Consider the following 24,431-nt stretch of genomic DNA (forward strand, 5'->3'; position numbering starts at 1 on the left):
AGCAGTGGTACTATTTCATGACTAAGGAGTCACCATCACATTCTGCAACAAAGAAAAGTGAGGAGTGCTCCCCCAAATATCCCCACATCCTGAACAATGAAACAGAAAAATCAAGGCATGGTGAAATTTCAAAATTTCAATCAGAATCATGAAATGTGCCAGCTCTTCACTTTCCAAATGTCTTTTGAACTCAGGTAGACTTGAATGTGGACTCTGGTTCCATTGATCCTTAACTGTGGTTTCAGAGGAATGACCTAACAGTCTGAGCCTTGTTCTCTTCAGTGGAGATGAGAACAGTCTCTGCCTTGCAGGAATTATTAGATCTGGGTTATGAAAAAAATAGAAAGGATTATGAGATAAAATATGAAAAGTGCTTCACACCATTCCTGGCATGTGGAAGATCTTCTCTAAATGGCAATATTAGCACCTAAAAAGGGAGTCATTACCATGGAATTTTATTTGCATCTGACTGAAGTGAACACTTACCCTCCTTGTGTTTTGTTTATTTCATGACACGTCTTTGATCCCTATGATGCATGACGCCCCTTGAAAGCAGAGGCTGTGTCTTCAACTCAACCAAGTTTTGTGATGTTCCTAAACAGAATAAAGCATCATGCTCGGCACCATAGAAAATACACACACAGAGGAGACAGTTCTGGTCCTCGAGGGTAGTGTAGTGATGGAGCTCTGTCACACCGAAGAGCTGCAGGGGTAAGAGATGCTGCCTCAGGGTAGGGACCCCACACCCCCGCCCCAGCTGCCATCTCAGAGACCTAGACACTTGCCTGGTTTGGCCTGCCCTGAGCTGGGTTCGGGGATCTGGACATCCTATGTACCTGGTAAGATCTTGATTGGCAAGAGAGGATCGTGGGCGGCACACAAGGAATGCTACTCAGAGATCCCACCAAATTCCCTGGTATAAAATGTGTGACCCAGGGCTTCCCTGGTGGCGCAGTGGTTGAGAGTCCACCTGCCGATGCAGGGGACATGGGTTCGTGCCCCAGTCCAGGAGGATCCCACATGCCGCGGAGCGGTTGGGCCCGTGAGCCATGGCCGCTGAGCCTGCGCGTCCGGAGCCTGTGAGAGGCCACAACAGTGAGAGGCCCACGTACCGCCAAAAAAAAGAAAAAAAAGTGTGACACACACATACCCACCCCCCCCCACCCTCCCACACACACCCCCTTCCCCCAACATTGGAATGCTGGATGTGGCCATTTTTTGTCTGTGCCCACCACTTGTCAGGCTTCACTGTCCCTTCTAAACCTCCCCTAACACTCCAGGCTGCTCTTGGCCTGCTGCTGAGTTGGGGTCTGGGGAGAGTTTGGGCAGAGCGACTCCCAGAAGCCAGACCAGCATGGCTCTGTGTGAACTGGATTCAGACAAACAAGTGGGAAAGTAAGTGGATGTTGTGATGTAAGCCCTTCCTAGTGTCCCCCATTCCAGAGGAGCTCTTGCTAGTGAGAGCACAACTGACCCCAGATATTCCATCCCTGACTCAGAGGAAGGGAAGCAGAGGGTTTGACCTAGTCCCTGAGACCCTCAATACCCGAGGGCTAGTGGTCCTGAGGAGCAGTGCAAGTACCCGCGGCTGCAGGCCGGGCTAGACTCCAGTTCTGCTATCGCCTTGCTCACCCCAGTGCCTGCACGGTACCTGGCCCACAGGAGATTCCCAGTAGACACTCATTGAAAGGATGAACAGGGGCAAGTCCGTTAAATGGAAACTTAGTTTCCTCTCCTATAACAGGCTCATGGGAGAGTGTGTGCTCTTACTCACCGAGCTGTTGTGGACAGCAAACAAGAGCATATGGAGGGAAGGCTGGAGTCACAGGCAGGGCTGAATCCTAGCTCTGCCCCTTCCTGGCTGGGTGACCTCAGACAACCTCTTAGAGCCTCAGTTACCTCACCTGTAAAATGGGAGCAGTAATGAAACCTTCCTCAGCAAGATGGGAGCTCAGTGCTCCGCTCATTAGACACGCGATACATTATTTTTGTCCTGATTATGAGAGTGCTTTGAAACCTACAAAATGCTTTGCAAATACGAGTTACTATTTTTCTGTCCAAGATCCCTTTTCAGAGAACCAAATATATCTTGCTGGGGAAGAGTTCACACCTTAAACAAAAATAATGATAATCATAATCATTGTCTTTATTGGCTGTTTATCACATGCCAGGCACTGTGTCGGCTACTTTATACTCATCGTCTCATGGGAGCTGTGGCTACTATGGCTTCCATTCTATAGATGAGGAAACTAAGGCTCAGAGAGATTGAGTTACTTCCCCAGAGTCACAGAGCCAGGAAGCAGGGCGGCTAGGATTTCAAAGACCAGCGTCCAGGACTTCTCTTCTGAACCCAGGACCTCCAGAGATTTGGCCCCTGAATCTTGGGCAGCCCTTGTTGGAAGATCTCTCCCTGCACAGGGGTGGGGAGTGAGGAGAGGGCATTGGAGAACCAGGCTCTTTCTTGGTCCAGTGCCCGATGCCCCAGGCTCAGGACTCTGATCTAGTCCTGCCTTTCCCCTGAAGCACTATGCTTCGTGTGCTCGCTCTTTGGTAACTAAGGGTGCCCACCCCTGAGGTTTATATAAGAGAGCTCTGTAAACACATTGCAGGACATCAGGGCTTCGAAAGAACTAAGATGGACTGCAGAAGAGATGTCACCCTCCACCCTTCCCTGGACCCCACTCACACTTGCTAGTTTCCTGTTTGGGGCTTGAGCCTGGCTTTGTGTGCACCTGCCTGTGTGTGCATACTTGTCCACATGGGTGTGCCAGTCATGGGATGGGGTGCACAAACACACATGTTAGTACATGTCTTCATTGTCCTTTTTCTTCTTTACAGTGAGAAAATCCTGCAAAGCTTCCCCATTAAGGCTTTTCCTTTTTCAGCAAATTCAGGAAACTTAACTCTTGAATCCCCTTCTCTTGCCCCAGTTGCAGATCCATTTTATTAGAGGGAAGTTCTCGTAGTGTTTGCTCCAACTTGGTCAGCCAGAAGACAGTGTCTAAGCTGTGTCCCTGCCAAAACTCCCATTTTTCCTGTCATTTGGGTTTTACGTGAACACCTGCGGCTCTCTGACCTCCATTCTTCAGGCCATCGGGTCAGCCGGGCTCCAGACAGCTGTGCTACACAGAGCCAGATCCCCAGGTTGCCCCAGTTGTCCAAGGCTGCTCTCACCAGATCAAGCTGGGCTACTTACCCAAACCATCAACAGAGCATTCTTCACATTGTGGGTTTAACTCTGCAGTAGTTTCTGGCCCCTATCCTTTACTGGACTGGCCTAACTGGATGAACTCTCCCAGGTCTGAGATTGGGGTGGTGGGGTGGGTGTGGGTGGGAAGATGACACATCCTAATGATGATGATTCTTTTTTTTTTAATATTTATTTATTAATTTATTTGGTTCCACCGGGTCTTAGTTGCCGCACGCGGGCTCTTTTAGTTGCGGCATGCATGTGGGATCTAGTTCCCCGACCAGGGATGGAACCCGGGCCCCCCCTGCATTGGCAGCACGGAGTCTTAACCACTGGATCACCAGGGAAGTCCCTAATGATGATGATCCTGGTTACACAGGAGGGCTCAGGAGCCAGGAGGATTCTGAATCCTTCATAATCAGTGACCATCATGGGCTTCCCTGGTGGCGCAGTGGTTGAGAGTCCGCCTGCCGATGCAGGGGACACGGGATCGTGCCCCGGTCCAGGAAGATCCCACAGGCCGCGGAGTGGCTGGGCCCGTGAGCCATGGCCGCTGAGCCTGCGCGTCCGGAGCCTGTGCTCCGCAACGGGAGAGGCCACAACAGTGAGAGGCCCGCGTACCACAAAAACAAAAACATAGTCAGTGACCATCTATGCTTTTGTTGAGATGCTGTGCACCCCCTCGCAAACCTCGTAGGGAACTAGTGTTGGAGACATGAGATGGCGCTCATACAAGAGAAGTATACTTCTCTTCCCAAAGCCAAGTAAGGCTTCAGCCACCTTCCTTCTCATTCACCTTCACTTCTACCCATGGCAAAAGAGAGAAGAGGGGGAGAAATCCACTAGAGCCCTCCCCCCAAATCTTCCAAGCACCAGGGTGCCTGAGTGGGGTTGGCACTAGGGCTAAGGGGGATATACACAAGCTACAAAGACCAGCTTTCTCTCCTCCTGTCCCCCACCCCCCAGTTTCAGTTCTTCCCCACACCAGACACTTGCAGAGAGAAGAGCCACTCACACTCCCCCTTGGCTGTGAGTGCCAAGGTTCTAACTGCTTAACACGGCTTTAAGGAAATTCTGCACCTATAAGAGGTGCCAGGGTTCTGGGAAGCAGGGGGCATCTCATAATGGGAGCTTCCAAATTCCCTGAACACAGCTACATTGGAGGTCATTTGCTCCATTTTAAACATCCTGGGTCCTTCAAACCACAAAGCCCTCTCCCAAGCATACGTTCCACCCACCCAAACTCTCCTCCCCATGCTGCAAGGGCACATCTTCAGAATCTGCTCACCTACCCTCTACAAGGGTAGCGTCAAGCAAGCCCTTACATGGGGCTTTGGGCCCTATAATTAAAATTTCCCTCGATCTAGACTGCTGCCCACACATTAATTGAATTTTATTTGCCCACTGTTCTGATGTATTATTTTTGCTATTTTCTCCGTTTTGGACTCAAGTAACTGATTTTTTTTTTCCATCTCACGGAATAGATTCAAATTTTCCAGGGATTTAATTGATCTCACCAGCTATCCCGCCAGCCTGCAGGACCTGCCTCCCTGGCTGTCCGCGTAGAAAACAGGACCTTTTTTCCTCCCCGGCTGCAGCTTCCGAGTGGGTCTCAGGAGCCCGCGACCAGCCCCGACAGCTGCCCAGTCCTGAGGCCTGGCGTCCTGTGACCTGCCTAAAGTACTTGCTAGTAGGCTACACACGGCCCACCCCCGCCCACCCCCACCCCCACCATACACACACATCCCACAGGAGTGCGGGCGGAAGCCGCGGGAAGCCCGACGGCTGTAGCTTTATTGCAAGATTTCTTCTCAAATGCGAAATCAAGCCAACAAGCTCAGTGACTCGGATTCGTCAACAGCGGCGCCCCCCCGCACGCTGCTCGGAACTCGCGCCCACTCCACCCCACCTACGTACACACAAAGTTCCCACGCCAGTGACCTCAGCCCCAAGTGCATCCCACAACCTCTCCCACCCTGCCCAGAACTTCCTTTCAAAGTAACAGTTAAGAACCCCCATCCTCTACCCTCCCACCCCCCAACGCTGGACCGCACGCAGGACCGAGTCGGGTGTGGAAGTCCCTTCCCGCGCCGCTGCCTAAGGTCCCGCAGTGGCCCGGGCCCGGGCGCCCGGAGGCACGTCGCTGCCCCTCGCGCTGCCCGCCAAGAGGCGGCGGCAGAGCCCGGGGAGGGGGAACCAGGGTCCTGGGCTCCCTTCTCCGTCTTCTTCCAGCCAAGCTGCCGAGGGCGGGCCGAGGCGGCGCTCAGTACAGCCCCAGAATGGCAGCGCCCACGTCCTTGGAAGGCCGGCGCTCCTGCATCAGAAAGTTAATCATGCTCTCCGACTTGATGAGCAGGTTGCAGCCCAGGAAGAAAACGCCGAAGACCACGGTGAGCGACAACACGCAGAGCACAGCAATCTGCGCCACGCGCGACACCCACAGGCTGCGCTCATCCGGAGCCAGCCCCGCGGGGACCCCGTCACTGGCGGACAGCGGCGCGCCCCCGGGGCAGCAGCCCAGCCACGTGCCCAGCCCGTGGCTGCGATTTCCCACGGCGGCCCCGCCGCCGCCGCCGCCCAAGCCACCCGCCGCTTCCAGGCCGCTGTGGTTCAGGAAGGTCGCGTTCATCGCCGCTCGGCGCCCGGGGTCTTGGCGCGCGGTCCGGGGCACACCGGGAGGCTCTCCGGCGTCCGCGCTCTCGGAGACGCTCGGGTCCACCTGTGTGCGTGGAGAGCAAGAGGACGGGGGGCTGCCCGCGCGCCGCACCCCTCGGGCCGCCGGCCCCTGGGCACCTGGCGGGAAGCGGCGGCCGGGAGAAGGCAGCAACAGGCTTCGCGGGAGCTGGAGCGGCAGAGCCGAGCGCGCCTGGCGGCACCGACTGCGCTCCTCGCACTCCCCGCCGCCCCTCCCCTAGCAACGGCCCCGCCCCCTCCTTCCTTCCCCATCCCCCTCCCCCCGCCCCAGGCCCTGCAGCGTCCTTGGGGGGCGGGAATCCCGCAGCGATCGCAGCTCCCCTAGTGTCCCAAGGCTGGAAGGGGTCGGGAGATCAGGGCAGTCCCGCCCTCGGTCGGCGAAGCTCGACACCCTCGGGGCAGCCTTGGTTCCAGCCGGGAAAAATCTCCCAAGGAACCTCTTCTGGGATTTGGTGCTCTTAGCAGTTAAGTTCTTCTTGAAGTCTGCCCTAAGTCTCTTCTCCGCTCTTTACTGAAGTCGCAGCAAGCCTTCCCAGATGTCAGAGGTGTTGCAGAGACCCCTCCCCTCGCCCCAGCGTTGCCTTCCCTCTCCTCTCTCCCCTCGTCACTGGGCAATGGCCCTGGGTGGCCGGCCGTGCCCCGCCGCTCCCACCCAGGTCCTCCCAGCCTCGCTCCCACCATCAAGGTGAGGAGTACTCTCTGCCTCCTTCCCACCTCGCCCCCAGCCCTCCCCGTTTGACATTTTTTAATTTAAAAATGTTATTGCATTTTTCCCTTCTCCATTCCTTTTCACAAATACACGTCATTGTAAACTTGTTAGAAATTACCGATTAGCAAAACACAAAAAAATCTAAAAGCTCGTAATCCTACTACCCAGAGAGTGTCCACGTCACCGCCTTGGTACAAAATCTTCCTGTCCTTTTTCTATGTGTGTCTTTATATATGTATTCAGAATAGGGACGCACTGTTCATACATGCTGTTTTGTACATGCTGTTTTGTAACCCTTTGTCATTTAACAGTTTATCCTTTGGTAATGATAAATATTCACCTACAACAGTGGTTCTGAATTGCCCAGGGGGCTTGTTAAAACCCAGATTCCCGGGCTCAGCCCAGAGTTTCTGAATCAGTAAGCCTGTGCATTTCAGATAAATGCTCTTGCTGCGCCTCCTAGATGCACATTGAGAATTACTGGTCTGCAGCATCATTTTTAGTGAAGGAATTGTATATTGTAGTCAAAGTACAGACTGTTACAATTTATTTAACCAAATTCTCTATTTTTGGATATTTGACTTGTTTCTCTCTCTCCCTTTCTTTCTCTTTCTCCCTCCCTTCCTTCCATTCCTTCCCTTCTTTCTTTCTTTTCTCCCTTCCTTCCTTCCTTCCTTCCTTCCTTCCTTTCTTTCTTTCTTTCTTTCTTTCTTTCTTTCTTTCTTTCTTTCTTTTGTCAGAAACAAGATTACCATAAAGAACCTTGTAATGAAATCTTGGTACAGAAACTGTAATTTTATTTATTTATTTATTTATTTTTTGGGGGTACGCGGGCCTCTCACTGTTGTGGCCTCTCCCGTTGCGCAGCACAGGCTCCGTCCAGACGCGCAGGCTCAGCGACCATGGCTCACGGGCCCAGCCGCTCTGCGGCACGTGGGATCTTCCTGGACCGGGTCACGAACCCGCATCCCCTGCATCGGCAGGTGGACTCTCAACCACTGCGCCACCAGGGAAGCCCAGAAACTGTCATTTTTTATTTCTATTATATTTTGAAAAGTGGACCTGCAGAATCAGTAAATCACATCTAACCAAATTGCCCTCGAGAAATGTACCAGTTTACACACCAGCCCTGTGGAGAAAGAGCATACTGCCCCCAGTCCTGTTTATTGTCAATATTTTAAAAATCATCGTGTGAATTTAGGGGCTAGTGGATGGTTTCTCACCCTTGTATTCTTTGATTGTTGAATCAAAGGAAAGAAGGAAAGCATTCAGGACTTTTTGCAATAGTCCAGGCAAAAGATGGCTGGCTGGAGACTTGGATTCCAGTGGTGGCAGTGGAAGGAGAGATAAGTGGATGGAAAGAAAGGCTTGGCAAATTGGAGGAAGGGGATTCAGGATGCCTCCAGCACATGAGCATCCCAAAGCCACCCCCTCACTATTAGTAGAACACTAATTTGTGTGTGTGTGTGTGTGTGTGTGTAGAGATAGATATAGGTATAGATATAGATATATCAATACTACGTCCAAAGCTACACTCTTAATTATAACCGTCCCCTTTCTTCCATCATCCCTGAGCAGCTTTCTCTGGTTACGTGGCAGGAGAGGAAGATGTTGTCTGTGACCTGGGAGCAGGAAGGGGGAGAGAGAAACTTGGGCTTGTGGAAGTAAACAAAGACCACCCAAATGAACAAGCAAAGGCTATTCATTCACAGCTTATTACAGTAGGGGAGTCAGCCACCATTACTTGAGTTTGGCAGAGACACAAAGGCAGATAGAGGAGCGGGAAAGCTTTGTAGCAGCAAAAAGGGCCGGCTTCAGGTGTGCCCCGATTGGAGGCTGCTGGCATAGAAAAGCTATAGGTGGGATGACTAGACGAGGGGCAGCCCATGTGATTGGTTAGGGGAGCATATTTAACTTTCTCCAATTTGTACTGTGTTGAAAGTGGGGGCAAAATTAGGGAAGCTTGTTATTGATCAAGGCCTGGATGTTTGGGGCTGGTTGCTACAGGGGTTGTGGTTCGGCTTCCTGGGCTGTTGCTATAGGTAGTGGGTCAGAGCACTATTTTTTTTTTTTTTCCCTTCGGTACGCGGGCTTCTCACTGCTGTGGCCTCTCCCGTTGCGGAGCACCAGCTCCGGATGTGCAGGCTCAGCAGCCATGGCTCACAGGCCCAGCCGCTCCGCGGCATGTGGGATCCTCCTGGACCAGGGCACGAACCCGTGTCCCTTGCATCGGCAGGCGGACTCTCAACCACTGCGCCACCAGGGAAGCCCCAGAGCACTATTTTTATATACGGTCTGGCCATTGTATATTCAGTCTCTCAGACTCCTTCCCAGAGTTCAGGAGTGGGAGACCTGCCTGGCCTGGATTCAGCCAGGTGCTCCCTCCTTCTGCTTTTCCCTTCTGCCTTTCTGGAGTCACTGGTCCCAGCAAGTCCGGTTGCTATTTGATTGCATTAACTGCCTTTTTTTTTTTTTTTTTTTTTGAGGGGGCCACCTGAGTGGCTTGTGGGATCTTAGTTTCCTGACCAGGGATTTGAACCCTTGCCCTCGGCAGTGAAAGTGCAGAGTCCTAACCACAGGACTACAAGGGAAGTCCCTGCATTAACTCTTAATTCGTATAATATCCCTGAAAGAGAAGTACATTACTTATCTCTGCATCACAAATCACCCCCAAATTTAGCAAATATTTATTAGCTCACATAGCTTCTGAGGGCCAGGAAACTGGAAGCAGCCTAGCTGGGTTGTTCTGGCTCAGGGTCTCTCCTGAGGCTGCAGTCAAGGGGTTGGCCAGGGCCACAGTCACGTGAAGGCTCCACTGGGGGTAGGGGATCGGCTTCTAACGTGACTCCCCAGCAGAGCTATTGTCTGGAAGCCTCTGTTCCTGGCCCTGGAGACCTTCCCGTAGGGCTGCTTGAAGTCCTCATGACATGCAGCTGGCTTGCCTTAGAGCAACTCTTGAAGAATGTGCTGGAAGGTGAGCAACCGGTGGAAGGGGGAGGGGCAGAAGAGTGAGGTTGCAGAGTAGAACATGTCAGCTGTCATTGTTACTTAATCTTCACAGCGAGCCTTGCAGAGAGAAGTCAGAAGCCCCATTTGACAGATGAGAAAATGGAGGCTCCGAAAGGAGAAAAATCTTGCCTGAGGTCACAGAGCTGGTACCTGGCACAGCCAGAATTTCAGCCCTTAGCTACCTTATAACCCAGCCCAAGTTTGTTCCAGCACGTTCTTTGTGCTTGGGGGGGGGGGGGAGGGTGGGGGGGGAGGGGAGTGTTTCGCTGTTAGAGAAAGACCACCCTCCCCCCAGGCCCCAGGGCTTGGGAGGGGCCTCGGGAGCCTAAGAAGGTGCCTGTCAACTGGGCTGCCTTCCCGCTCTAGAATGAGGAAGCCAGAGCCTCTGGGCCCAGCGGCCACCCACACAGGACTATTTTTACCCTCCACCTCAGTGACAAGCCTGCATCTCCCAGCTCTGGAAAGGCCGTCTGGGCAGTCTGGCTGCCCCAGGAAGAACCTCCACCCAGAGGCCACCGTTGTCCCCACAGCTGTTTCTAGATGAACCTCTAGCTGTCCACCATGCCTTGGCCATCCGGGGTTGGTAAGACGATTCCACCCCTAGATTCAGAAACTAATAAAACATCCCCAATTAGTATCAGTTGCCGGATGGACCTATCTGAACCAAAATGTTTACATCTGAAGGTATTTTAAATTGTTCACATTTCTAAAATGTTAACAAAGTGTTCTATGCATGAACCATTTTAATCAAGAGGTAAGAATGATTTTACTTGCGTATTCAACTGTACACACACAAACACACACACACAAAATGTCAATAGATGACCATTGTACAACAGCGCACTTCAGGGAAGCCCAAAAGCCCTTGAAAGGAACTCATTTTCTGAAGTGGTTTCAAACAGCTGCCCTGAGCCTCCTGTTTATGCCCTTAGTTTGTTTGGCAAACTCTTCCTGGAGCAGGCAAAGGTTCCCTTCGGCCCAGGTCCTGTCCAAATGATCTCACGTTTTACATTGGCAGAGGGGAAGTTAATGATTTCCTGCATCTGGTACAGAATTTAAATAAACACAGATTGCCCTGTTTAGCTTTTGCCCCTCCTCGAGACACTTTGAGGTTGGCCCCTGCTCTGTTCACCCGTCCAAGGTGGAGAGCAGAGGAGCGCCACTCTTCACACCAGGGTGCCTTTGCCCAAAGCATCAGGAGAAATGCCTCAGGGGTGTCTGTGCCGTAGCAGAAAGGGGGCAGTACCTGTGTAAGTACTGCGCAGTGGAGACCTTGAGAGCAGGTATCACAGGTATCAGGAACTTCACACGCCACCTCCTACCACCTGTCTGATTTGTGTTTCAGAGAATACCTGGATTTTGGAGATCTGGAATCTATTTCTGCCTCTGCCCCTAATTGGCTATGCGCCCTTTGACAAGTCACCCATCCTCTCTGGGCCTTGATTGGCTCATCCATAAATCAAGGGAGCTGAAACAGATCATCTTCAATAAAACTTTATTTATAAAACAGGGAGTGGGCCATTTGGATCATGGTTTGCCTTCCTCCACCCTCTGTTTCCTGGAAGGTGGGGGAGGGGATGTGCAGAGAGCATTGGGCCCAAGATCTGTGCCTGGTCTGCACCTAAACCACTACTTGGGCCTCCCTTACCCCATATATAAGATGAGAAGCATGGTTAATATCTTCATTCCCCAAACTGTGCTTTCTGGATCAGCAGTTCTGTGAGGTCTGTACAGAAGTGGCACTGACCTTAACAGATTTCTTTACTACAGGACTTCTCAGGGCCTTTAGTATGTTGATGTGCATTGTGAATTTCCCGAGGGGGCGGGGTTGCAGGATGCGGTGTGTAACAATGGGATTCTTTTTCCCTACCCACCTACTAATATTTTTTGCCACTGTGCACCACTCAGCACAGTTAGGGAAATGCCCTGTAACCTCCCCAAAGCCTCTGTTTCCTTCCCTGCAGAACAGGGGTGATAAATGGTTTCTGCCTCCTAGAATTGTTGGGAAGGGTAAATGAGGTAATGCCTGGAAGCGGGCCTGGCACAGGGCCTGGCACAGAGTAAGTGTTCAATAAATGCTGGTGGTGATTATTTATAATGAGGTTCTTCCCTTCCAGCTCTGACATGCACTTCCAACGGCAGCGTGTAATTAGACCCCAAAGCATCTGGCTCCCCGAGCCGAAAGAACAAGGCTGGAGGAAGGAAAAAGGAAGAGAAATATCCTTCTGGGTTGCCCATTTGGCACCAACCTCACTGCCAGTCGTCACAACAGGGGAATGTAGCAAAATGCCAACCCCTGATGACTAGGCTCAGGGGAGCTGGTGGTTCCCTGTTTAGCTCAGACGCTGTGGGGAATATCGGAAACTGCGGAGAGGAGAGGGCTAGGACCAGCGCTGCTTTGGGGTCAAGCAGAAGAACCCCACAGCATCCCAAGTGGGTCAGCCTCCCTTTCTCACTGTCCGGGCACAGTGATCTTGGCCATTTACAGGTCTGTGTGATGTGCTGGGGGAACAGTGACAGGAGTGCTGAGTCAGAAAAGGTAAACAGGAAAATGCAGACAAGGGCAGGAAGAGCAATCCGCAGAGGAAGCAGCATCTGCTGTGGCTCTGAAGCCTGGGGAAGCATAGGGCTGTAGTCACAGGGACCCAGGGGTGGGGCGGCAGTGCGGAGGAGTGACAAAAGAGAAGGCTACAGGGTGGGCGGGGAAGTCAGCGGGGAAGCATTTACATTCCCCTGGATTAAAAAAGAAAACAAACTCTCCTCTGTATTTTTAAAAAATTTGACAATGAACGTGTATAGCTCTTATAAGAAGAGAAATAATGTTTTTGAGAAAGGAAAATGATCACCCTTGCAACCATGTAGAGATCACTCTGGATGCTACTGCAATTGACCAGACAAAAGGTAAAGGTGAGCAATTCCACTCGCAGGTGTACATTCCCAAAGAGTTGGAAATGTACTAATACACATACATGCGTGTTCACAGCAGCACTATGCATAGTAGCTGAAAGGTGGAAACGGCCAAATGTCCATCCACAGATGAATGGACAAACAAAACGTGGTCTAGCCATTCAAATGGGATATTACTCATAGAAAGGAATGAAGGACTGATACACGCTGCCACGTGGATGCACCTCAAAAACTTTAGGCTAAGTACAAGCAGCTGGACACAAAATGTCACATACTGTATGATTTCATTTATATGAAACATCCAGAGTCGGTAAATCCATAGAAACAAAAATGCAGATTAGTGGTTGCCAGGAGCTGGCAACAGCTTAAAGGGTGTGAGAGAAAGTCGCAGCATTCAGAACGCTGAAATCTCCCATAGTTTGGTCATAAGCCCTCTCTATAGCTTAAGCTACCTCGAGCTGACTTTCACTTATACAGAAGAGTCGTATCTAATTCACCTGATACCATTCCATAAGCCTCTTTGCCAAAGTTCTTAAATCAAGAATAAAGTCACCAGGGACTTCCCTGGTGGTCCAGTGGCTAAGACTCCGCGCTACCAACGCAGGGGGCCCGGGTTCCATCCCTGGTCAGGGAACTAGATCCACACGCTGGCAACGAAGAGTTTGCACGCCGCAATAAAGATCCCATACATGGCAATGAAGATGCTGCGTGCTGCAACTAAGACCCGGCGCGGCCAAATAAATAAATATATATATATATATGAGAAAAGAATAAAATCACCCACGGGTGGGGGGAGAGGGAATCGGATGAAGGTGGTGAAAAGGTGCAAACTTCCAGTTACGAGATAAAAAAGTACTAAGGATGTAATGTACAACATGATAAATATAATTAACACTGCTGTATGTTATACATGAAAGTTGTTAAGAGGGTAGAGTCCAAGAGTGCTCATCACAGGGAAAAATATTTTTTTTCTTTTATTTTGTATCTATATGAGATAATGTATGTTCACTAAACTTATTGTGGTAATCATTTCATGATGTATGTAAGTCAAATCTTTATGCTGTACACCTTAAACTTATGCAGTGCTGTATGTCAATTATATCTCAGGAAGGCTGGAAAAAAAAAAAGAAGAAAATGATCATACTATCAATGTTTCTGAAAGCCATGATGAACATGTGCAATGGGAGGAACTTGAAGAACCTTCTACAAGGTTTATAATGATGAAAAAATGGAACCAAATTAAATGTCCAAGAAAAGGGGGTTGATCGGGCTTCCCTGGTGGCGCAGTGGTTGAGAGTCCGCCTGCCGAGGCAGGGGACGCGGGTTCGTGCCCCGGTCTGGCAGGATCCCACGTGCCGCGGAGCGGCTGGGCCCGTGAGCCATGGCCGCTGAGCCTGCGCGTCCGGAGCCTGTGCTCCGCAACGGGAGAGGCCCGCGGACCGGAAAAAAAAAAAAAAAAGGGGGGGGGGTTGGTCAAATTACAGTGCATCCCTTCAGCAAAAAGAATGCAAGGCCACCATGGGAAAATGATTCTGTGGCACAGGGGCCCTCCAGCTTGGCCACACATTGGAACCACCTGGGGAGTCTTAAAAGTCCCATAGACCAACCCCATCCCAGGCCCATTATATCGGCCTGGGGGTGGAACCCAGACGTGAATATTTGTTAAGCTTTCCTGGGGGGTTCTAATGAGAGCCACTGTTGGAGAACATAGAAATATGGCCACTATATGCAGTCGTTCCTTGATATCCAAAGGGAATTGGTTCCAGGACCTGCCTTGGATACCAAAATCCACAGATGCTAAAGTCCCAGAGTTGGTCCTCCATATCTGCGAATATGGAACCTGCCTTGTATTGGAAAAAGTCTGCTATAAGGGGACCCGCGCAGTTGAAACCTGTGTGGTTCAAGGTCAACTTTATTGTTAAGTGAAGAGAAGCTAATAATCTAACAGAGTATACCCTATGACTCCTTTCTGGTAAATTTCTACCTGTGTGTGCACACACACACACGCACACACACATACACACAGACTCACATAGATGAACAATAGGTGTGAAACATTGATGTGCTCATCTCTGTAGGATGGGGCTATGAGAGACTTTGATATTTTTCTTTTGATTATCTGTATTTCCTCTATGTTCTAAAGTAAACATTATGTCTTGTAATAAGTACAAAAAAAGATAAAGTCATCATCTTAAAAAGTCATATACTTTTCATTTCAGGAAAAAAGACAGAAATGAGCATCTAATCAAACAAGGTGTCTGCAGGTCATTTGCGAACACAGAACATCCCTAGGGGTGCTGCCACTGCAGCCCCACCGAGAGGCAGGTCCCAGCCTCCTGGCGACACCTGGGTTCTGTGAGTTAGGCAGGTGCTCCTGCCTGTAAGCCTCAGGCTCCTCCAGGGGAGGATGGGATGGGTTTGCCGGCCTCACAAGATTAAAGGCATGAATGTGCAGCATCCGGCACAAAGTAGGCGCTGGATGCAGGCTGCTTCTTCCTCCATCGGTAAATCTCAGAGTCAGAGCCTGCAGCCCGTCAGCTCCTTGCTTGTCTTGCTGAAGGAGAAGGATTGGTTTTGCCCAAGTTCATCCACAGCTGCTGGTCCCCAGTGCTGCTGCAGCTGTGCTAGCCAGTGGCCACCTCTCACTGGCTTTGGCTGGGAATCTCTGCTGCCCGTGGAATTTTCCTGGGCTCCCTAGAAAGACCCCAGCTTCTCATCAGCACAACCTGTTGACCCTCTTATCAACATAGTCTGTATCCACCATCCCCAGATTGGGTCCCATCTGCATAAAGAAAGAAGGGCTTTCAGTCTTCCTGGGGTTGCTCACCTTTAATAAAAATGACAATTGTAGCTGCCATATATGGACCCTACGTGTGCCTGGGCTTAACACCCTCTATCTCTCAGCCTTGACTCTGCTGGGCATGGGATGATACTATTCCCTTTTCACAGGTGAGGCTCAGAGAGGTGAAGGGACTCAGTCATGGTCACACAGCTGATAACTGGCAGGCCTGTCTGGCCCCCAGGTTTCTCCACTCTACCACACTGCCTTCTAGCTGCCTCTGTTCCCTTTTCTATCCCAGTGGATTCTCATGTGCGGCCAAGTTAGATAACTGTTTTTACAAAAGCAGTGATTCTCAACATTGACTATGGAATTGCCTAGAAAGATTTTTAAATGCTGGTGGTAGGGTGGGCATTGGAGGGTGTGGGGTGGGAAGGGTGCAGGTGGGAGGAGGGCGAGTGGGTGGGTAGCCACCAGAAGGGGACACTCAGGGCCTTCTGCGGTTGTGGTAATGTTCTACTTCTTGATCTGGGTGCTGGGTACTTGGGTTGTTCATTTATTTGTGAAAGTCATTGAGCTGTACACTTATGATTTGTGTGCTTTTCTACATACATGTTATTCTATGGTAAAATTGTTTTAATTATTTTTTTAAGTAAAGAGCGAAAGGCAGTTGTCCTCAGCCACATCACTGCCTCCTGGGAAAAAGGCGGTCTGTGGCCCCGGATTCATCATCTTAAGGATGCTTTTCATGGCATCAGGCAGTTGTTGGCCTTTGAGTCTGTGCCTGTCCTTGACAGTGAGCAGACACTTCTTCCAGGGCTCATGCTACGCTTAGCTGTAAAAGGTCCACTGCTGCGGCTCTGGTACTCAGGGACCGTCAGGCCCTGTGGCTGGGCTCAACACCCCCTCCCTCCCCACAACTGCACTCATATGACCTCACTCTGCCCAAGCCCTGGGACCTAGGGCAGCAGGGATGGAAACAGCTACAGCCCAGCACCTGGGCCTAAGCTGTGAGTCCCCTGCTGACTTCTGCCTTGTATCATAATTTGAGTCACTGGATACGTGTTCTCTGACCTTCACTTACTGACTCTCTGATTTTTAGCTGGGCCCATGAATGTGTGAAATGAAGACGGTATTTCCCATTGTCATTTGTGGCTAGGTCTAGTTATGTGACTCAGTTTTGGCCAATAGAATCTAAGTGAAGTAGTCTGCACAATTCTAGAAAATGCCCTAAAAAAGGAGACTGCTCTTCTCCTTCCCCTACTCTTTCTTGATACCTGGAATATGGCAAGGAAAGGCTGAGTCCCAGCAGCCTTTTTGGTCCAAGGAGCAAAATTATGATTGAAGATGACAGGGGAGCCTGGGTCCTCTCTCTCTTTCATCTCCTTTGTACCATGGAGCACCCTGTTGGTGGTAGACTGACTCCCTTGGGGTGTCTTAACGTGAGAAGAAAATGAGCTTCTACCCTGTTTGCGCCAGTGAGAGCTGGGGTTTTCCATTCCTCTCCACTCAGCTTAATCCTAACTAATCCTCATGGCTTCTGATTTGGTCCTTGGCTTGAGTTCCTGCCTTGGTCACCTGCCCAGTATGAGGCTGAGGGCCCTGCCTTGCCCCTCCTGTGCCCTGGAGTTCTGTCCCCGCCCCATCTCAGTGCCACCTACTGGTGCCCCCATCCATGCTCCCTGCAGGATTGTGTGTTGCTGCATTTGCCTCTTGCCAGGGTGGAGTATAGTCTGCCGCTCCAGTTGCTTTCTTAGAGTGAACCCTGCTGCTTCCCGCTTCTCTCTCATCCTCTTACCGTGGCTCCTGCCCTGTGCCTGACAGGCTGGCAGCTCTCTGGACATCTACAGCAGGACCGATGCCTGCAGGACCTTTCCCAGTGGGCAGGTCCACGAGCAGCCAGTTCTGGAGAGGTAAAAACAATGGAACCTTCATTCATGTATTCATTCAACTATTTATCAAGTGTCGATCTTGGGCACTGGGGACACAACAGTAGGACCAGGTCGAGAGATGGTGCACTGGGTACAAGCACAGGCTGTGGAGCAGGAACGGCAGACACAGGCATCAAAGACCCTGGAACTGATCACAGGAATTTTTAAGGGTTTCCTTTAAGGTTATGCCCAGGACCTTGGTTACGTGTGCAAGTCTGCGTAAGTCACTACACCTCTCCGGCCTTCAGCCTCCTCACCTTCCCCATCTGAACATGACAAGGCTGAACTGGGTGATGTTTAAGATTCTGTGCAGATCTGTCCTCCTATGAAGGGAGAAAAAGGCCTAGGAGTCCTTAAGCCCAGGTTTGCCACCCATGGGCTGCTGCCTGATTTAGGGCCTTAAGACAACTCCTATTTAATTATTTATTATAATTCTGTGGGTTGATGGGGGCTCAGCTGGACAGTTCTTCTGGTAACAGTTCCCTTTACCCCTCTGACCTCTGTGCTCATATAGAAATGGGGTACACTTGTACCGACCCAGAATTCTCACAGAATTCATGAGATAATAGCCCGGGTAACCGATAGTAGAGGAGGGGAAGTTTCTCTTTATTGAAATAAACCAGTTACTAAATGAAGAAGGAATTATAGAATTAGGATGTCACCATGTTTAACTCCCAGAGAATTAATGGATCCAGGCATTGGGCATCAACAGCTGCTAATGTCACAAAAAGGAAGCCAACTAGACATTATGTCCCTTTGATGGAAGAACACAACACCTGCTTTGATCTTAATCTGATCAAACCTTTAGACTCAACTGTCAATTTACAGGAATTATAGAAGACAGAGCAATATGTTAAACTACATCATGGGCTTGTAATCATCAAAACACAGACTGTGCACAATCTACAAGGTATATGCTCTGCCTTCTTCAATAATAAATTAACAAAAAGCGAAAGAGGGGAGAGAAACCTATGGATTAAAAGAGATTTAGGAGACATCAACCAATCACAACTGAGCGCATCTTATCTGGATCTTGATTTAATCCAATTGTTAAAAAAATGCTTTTTGGCATAGAACAATTAGAAATTTGAACACTGACTGAATATGTAATGATAAAGAATTATTGTTTTCAGAAAGACACAAGATAATGAGTAAATAGTAATAGACAAAGTACAAAGAAGTGTCCAGAAGCAAGGACCTATCATTAACTAAGTCTGGGGCGTGTGGGAGAAAGAGACTGTGCTGGGAGTCCTACCCCCAACTTGGCCATTAGCTCACCCTGCGTGTAGCGTTGGTCGAGTCTTTTCCCCTCCCCAGTCCTCAGTTTTCCCATCTATGAAATGAAGCAAGTGGATCCAATGGGTCTGTGAGGACTTGTTTATCTCTGGCCTCCTTTTGCTTTGTCCTCACCTGTGCAGCCCTGGAGCCTTTACTTGGTGCCTGTATCACCCCTACCATGTGTCCATAAGAGCATAAAAGCAGCAGGATGGGCAGAAACCCATAGCTGATGGGCCCTGCAGAACAGAAGAGGCCACCTCCCTGAGGCACCTTGCCTGGAGGATCAAGCTGCATGATCCCAGGCGGACCGGTCCAAGCCCAAGGGGGAGGATGTCCAGGAAAGAAACCTCTGGAGAGGGACTTCACTTGTTGTGCAGTGGTTAAGAATCCGCCTGCCAACGCAGGGGACACGGGTTCGATCCCTGGTCTGGAAAGATCTCACATTCCATGGAGCATCTAAGCCTGTGCGCCACAACTACTGAACCTGTGTTCTAGGGCCCGTAAGCCACAACAAGAGAGGCCACCGCAATGAGAAGCCCACGCACTGCAACAAAGAGTAGCCCCCGCTCGCCACAACTAGAGAAAGCTTGCACACAGCAACAAAGACCCAATGCAGCCAAAAATAAAAATAAAAAAAAAAATTACAAAAGAAACCACTGGAATACTTCATCACCCACAAACCACACACATGAGTTATCTGCTCACTGGGATGGTTTGGCTTTTCCTGACGACTGGGGCCTTTTGGTGAGCTCCCTGGACCTACATCCTGGTCTAGTCACCTGCTCGGGACTCCAGCTGAGGTGAGGCCCCGCTGCCTTTGACACACATCTGTGGGCAGAAATGAACAATGTCACTGGGTCATTCCATATCACCTGCCCCTCGATTCCTTGTTGCTGGTCTCTGCCCACCTGCCCTTCCAATAGCATCACTAAGAAAGTATCAACCTTAGCACAGAACCTCACACATTGAAAATGTTCAATAAATAGAGAGGACTTCCCTCCTGGACCATCACAGGGGATTAAAATTCTCTTGAATCATCAGGAGCTTTATCTCCAGAAGTTTGAAATAAAATACCCACCACCTGCTACCGACACCAACCAATTTAACACAGGAACTAAATAATACCCCAGCCCCAAAGAGTAAGAAAGACAATTCCATGAAAGTGAGCAGTACAGAGTAGCAGCTAAACCCACCATGTTGGTGTCAAACCTGAATTCAAATCCTTGCTCTACCTCCTGCAAGCTCTGTGATTATGGGTGAATTACTTAACTTCTCTGCATCTAATTTCACAAGAGTGCTGTGAAGATGAAATGATTCACTGCATACACGCTTCGTGCCTCACACACTGGGAGGGCTCAGTATGTATTAACAATAGTTTTTATTGGGGGGCCTCCATTGTAGCATCCCATGGGTGCTCCACCATCACCTCCCCACCCCCAATTAAACCCTGTCTCCTTTCCCTGTCCCTTATAAAAAATGACCTTTCCACCAGTGCTTCACTCTTCAGCCTGGTTAGCTAAGCCTGTGATGTTGCAGTGTCTGATAATGGAACGCTGACTTTTTTTTTGGCTGCATTGGGTCTTCGTCGCTGCGCGCAAGCTTTCTCTAGTTGCGGCGAGCGGGGCTACTCTTCGTTGTGGTGCGCGGGCTTCTCATTGCAGTGGCTTCTCTTGTTGCGGAGCACGGGCTCTAGGCGCGCAGGCTGCAGTAGTTGCGGCATGCAGACTCAGTAGTTGTGGCTGGCAGGCTCTAGAGCGCAGGCTCAGTAGTTGTGGTGCACGGGCTTAGTTGCTCCGCGGCATGTGGGATCTTCCCGGACCAGGGCTCGAACCCGTGCCCCCTGCATTGGCAGGCAGATTCTTAACTACTGCGCCACCAGGGAAGTCCGCCTTGTTTCATAGTAGGAGGGTTTCAGGCAAGGTGGAAGGCCAATACAGAGGGTACCTTGAGCCTGAGCGGCCTTCTAAAGGCACCCTGAGAATCACAACTCTTTGATGCCACCTCCAACTACTCCATGTCACTTCTGTGGATGACAGACCTGGAGCTCTGGCTGCTGCCTCACTGGACATAGGACATATGGTAGCACAGGGAGGGCTCTTGATGTTGAGGGACCAACAAAGTGGAATCAGGAGCCAGAGAGACCACAACCCAAATCCCGGCTCTACCACTGCATAAATCGGGGATATTAATGCCCAGCTCCCAGGCTGGCGAGCACAGAGGAGGGAATACTTTTACGTGTTGGTGTCCCCGCAGCCCGTGCCTTCCTGTACCTGGACCTCTGCTGGCCTCTAGTGGCCACTTGGATAAATTGCACAGAGAGTTGGCCTGAAAACCGGCATGTGGGAGAAACTTTGCTCCAACTTCTGAATTTTCCTAATACTGGGATTCTCAGCCATGACAGACCCATAACTCCCTTTCCACAAAATATATTTTGTGCGTAGTGTCGTTGTTACTTCCGAGGCTTCAGCATTCATGATGAACTTACTTCAGATTGTGTGTGACCACTGGGTACATAGACTTGTCCCTGTGGGATTTGTCGTTGGATGCTATCTAGACAGAAAGAATGATGAAAAGCTAATTGCCTTCCGGAACAAGAGTCTGTTATATAAAAGGGAATTAAGACCCAGTGAAGAAGTCACCAGGAAGTAAAAGTTGCTGCTGAATTACAGAATGTTCACATTTTTTAAAATATAAGAGAAATAAAAACACATTCATTACTTAAATATATATATATATAGTGTAATGATAGTAATTTTTAAAGATTTTAAGCACTTTATTGACATATAATAAATGACATATTTATAGTGTACAATTTGCTAATTTTTGATTTATGTAAATTCTCCTGAAGCCATCATCACATCAAGATAGTGAACATCTCAATCACCCCCCAAAATTTCCTTGTGCCCCTTTCTACTCCCTAATCCCCCCAAAAACTACTGATCTGTTTTGTCATTGTAGATGAGTTTACACTTTCTAGAGTTTTCTATAGATGGACTCATACAGTATATACTCTTTTTCTGGTCTGGCTTCTTTCACTCAGCATAATTATTTTGAAATTTATCCACGTTGTTGTGTGTACCAGTCATTCATTCCTTTTTCTTTTTTTTTTTCTTTGCGGTACGCCGGCCTCTCACTGCTGTGGCCTCTCCCGTTGCGGAGCACAGGCTCCGTCTGGACGCGCAGGCTCAGCGGCCATGGCTCACGGGCCCAGCCGCTCCGCGGCACGTGGGATCTTCCCGGACCGGGACACGAACCCGCGTCCCCTGCATCGGCAGGCGGACTCTCAACCACTGCGCCACCAGGGAAGCCCCATTCATTCCTTTTTATTGATTTGTTTAATCCATTCATAATGACGGTAAATTTAAAAATCAGCATAATGCTTTAACTATAATATAAAAGAGAAACTGGGGGAAAGTAATAAAATAATAGGTAGGTTCTATGAAGATGCACAGGTATGATTACGCTAAAACATATAATGATGTAGTCACACGCTTTACCTATACATGCAGTTATGTGAGCCCAGTTCTTTGCCAGGAATTTTGGTTTGACTCCAAAGGCCAGCAATTGGCCACCCCATGCAAGAGGGTCCGAAGATGGGTGGATGACGTGTAGGGACTGAGTTTAAGCAGAGAAAGTGGACACAGGCAAATTTTAGCTCAGTGGAAAGATTCATTTCTCGAAGGGCTGACCATCAGGGTGGCATGCTTCTTTTTGAACTATGTGAATGATGTGTCTGGACTGGACCACCGTGGAATTTCTCCAGTCTATTAATTACTCAGACTTATGGACCTGCTAAGGTCCATATTTGATTTTTCAAAGGCAGGTGTGTATTTCACTCATCTTGCATTTCACAGCACAATCTAGGAGCTTCCATTGCACTTTCCTGAGCAGAGACATGTCTCCCTCCTTGCCCCATGCTCCCAGGTCCAGCAGCAGGCAGTGGTACTTTTCAGTCCTGCTGCGGGTCCCCCCTTGGGACAAAATATGATTTTATGGGAGAAAGTGTTTGGCAATGCTTTTGGGGTATCAAGGCTTTAGAACCTTCAGTTATATTTACTTTCTTGGATAATCTACCCACTGTGTTTTTATTAAAGAAATCTGTTGCTTGCTGGTAACCCTTGGCTTCCGAGTGGCCAGTCCTTGCAAGGAATTCACTCCAGAAACTTTGAAATATTTAGTTTACACAACACTAATGCTACAGAGAAGGATCCAAAGTCCATAGTGGGACACGTAATATTCAGGTTCTCTAGTCTTTGCTTCTTAACTTCGTTTTTAACTCGTCACCCAATATTTCCCCCTGAAGCCAATTAAATACGTTACACTTTCATTCTTATGTTTCGCTCCTTCTGTTTTCCTTGGGAATGTTTTTCTTCTACTTTTTCTAAGTTCTTGAGTTGAATGCTCAGTCTGCTTGTTTCATTTGAATGAAAGCAGTTAAGATTATGAATTTACTTCTAAATAAATTTCAGACACTAATATATTAATGTCAGTTTCATTGTTTTGCAAACCTGTTATTCCAGATTTTAATTTGCCTTTGACTCAATAATTATTCAGAGGGGAAAAAGTGTGCGTGTGTGTGTGTGTGTGTGTGTGTGTGTGTGTGTGTGTGTGTGTTTCTGTTAAAGTTATAAGAAACTGAGGTTTTTAAATTATAGCCAGAGTACGGCGCTTACGTAATTCCTCCTTTGGGGACAAATTGTGGTATTATTTGTAGCCTAGTTTATAATCAATTTCGTCACTATTCCTGAAGTATTTGAGAAGGTATATGTTCTGTGGGGTAAAGTACAGGCCTAAAAGTAAAGTCAAAAATTCAGTCTTATGAATATATGGTTTGAATATGTCTCAGTAGTGACTGTCTTTTCATGTATTTTTCCTGGAACACAGGTTACCTGTCAGATCTGCAAACTCACCTTTTTCAGCTCTGGTGTCTTTGTCCCAGTCTAAGGCTCTAATCTTTATCATCCATAGCCAACCTTTTTTTGTCCCATTGTTTTCCACACGTCTTTCTGCTCTGCATTTGAAGAACTTCCCACATGTGTGATTCCAGCCTTGACTGACTCTTCTGCCCTGTGGATTCTGCTCTTCCTGCCTTCAATACAGATTTCATTTCTGTCACTGGATTTTAGTTCCTTGTATTCTGCATTTTAGCCAGCGGTATCATTTGGGGGTTTTCTCATATTTTATTGAAAACCCAAAGCAGACACTTCCTTAACTTTTCCTCTGGTTTCTATAGCAATTTATTGCCAGAGCATACTTTTCCAGTATTGCCATTAAAACTGACAAGTGGAGCCCCTAGCTGGGCCTGTGCTTAGTGCACCTGCAGACAAGACAATTAAATTAAACCACAGGATGCCTCTGTTACTCCAGATCTGGCACTCAGCACTGGCACAGCACGACTTAACCCGAAACATCCACTCTCTTGACTAACAATGTTTAGGCCCTGGGGAGATGCTTCTTTACATCTTACCCTATGTTCATGGGGAAAAATGCAACTGCATCTAAAGGTTTGATGAAAGCTTAATGACTCCTGCTTGGTACAATTTCAGAGTCCAGAGACGCTTTGAGCAGAAAAGAACTTAGGAAAGAGAAAAGACTAACTTGTCAGAGCTTTCCTCTCAGGTAGCTTGAATGCAATAGATTTGAACACAATGAAATATCATTTTCTAGTAGTGCTGAGTGGTACCATTCTTATTTTCATGTTTCTACTCATGGTTCTGGAAGTACACAGGAATTAGTACAGTATTTGCCTCAGTTGTAAAAAGCTGAGGAAATTTTTGTAATATTGCATAAATCACATTACATATTACTCTTAAATTTTTATATATGTTTAGACTTCAGACATAACATGATACTAATTCTTTACATTAGCAACAAGATGGACATTGAATGCTAGACTTATGAATTGTAACATTTTCATTTTAAAAGTTTTAAATT

General features: G+C 48.8%; 2 protein-coding genes across 2 annotated transcripts; one reads left to right on the top strand and one right to left on the bottom strand.

Annotated features, from left to right (window-relative positions):
- Positions 1-4,945: 4,945 nt before the first annotated feature.
- RPRML (reprimo like) lies at positions 4,946-6,088 on the bottom strand. Its single transcript, XM_004275696.2, has one exon. The coding sequence runs from the start codon at positions 5,817-5,819 to the stop codon at positions 5,454-5,456; it is 366 nt and encodes a 121-aa protein (XP_004275744.1). The 5' UTR covers positions 5,820-6,088; the 3' UTR covers positions 4,946-5,453.
- Positions 6,089-20,923: 14,835 nt separating this feature from the next.
- Positions 20,924-21,220, top strand: LOC101281008 (NADH dehydrogenase [ubiquinone] 1 beta subcomplex subunit 1-like). The gene has a single exon (XM_033439048.2). The coding sequence runs from the start codon at positions 20,970-20,972 to the stop codon at positions 21,144-21,146; it is 177 nt and encodes a 58-aa protein (XP_033294939.1). The 5' UTR covers positions 20,924-20,969; the 3' UTR covers positions 21,147-21,220.
- Positions 21,221-24,431: the final 3,211 nt, after the last annotated feature.

This window comes from Orcinus orca, chromosome 19, assembly GCF_937001465.1.
Source record: "Orcinus orca chromosome 19, mOrcOrc1.1, whole genome shotgun sequence".
Classification (NCBI taxonomy): domain Eukaryota; kingdom Metazoa; phylum Chordata; class Mammalia; order Artiodactyla; family Delphinidae; genus Orcinus; species Orcinus orca.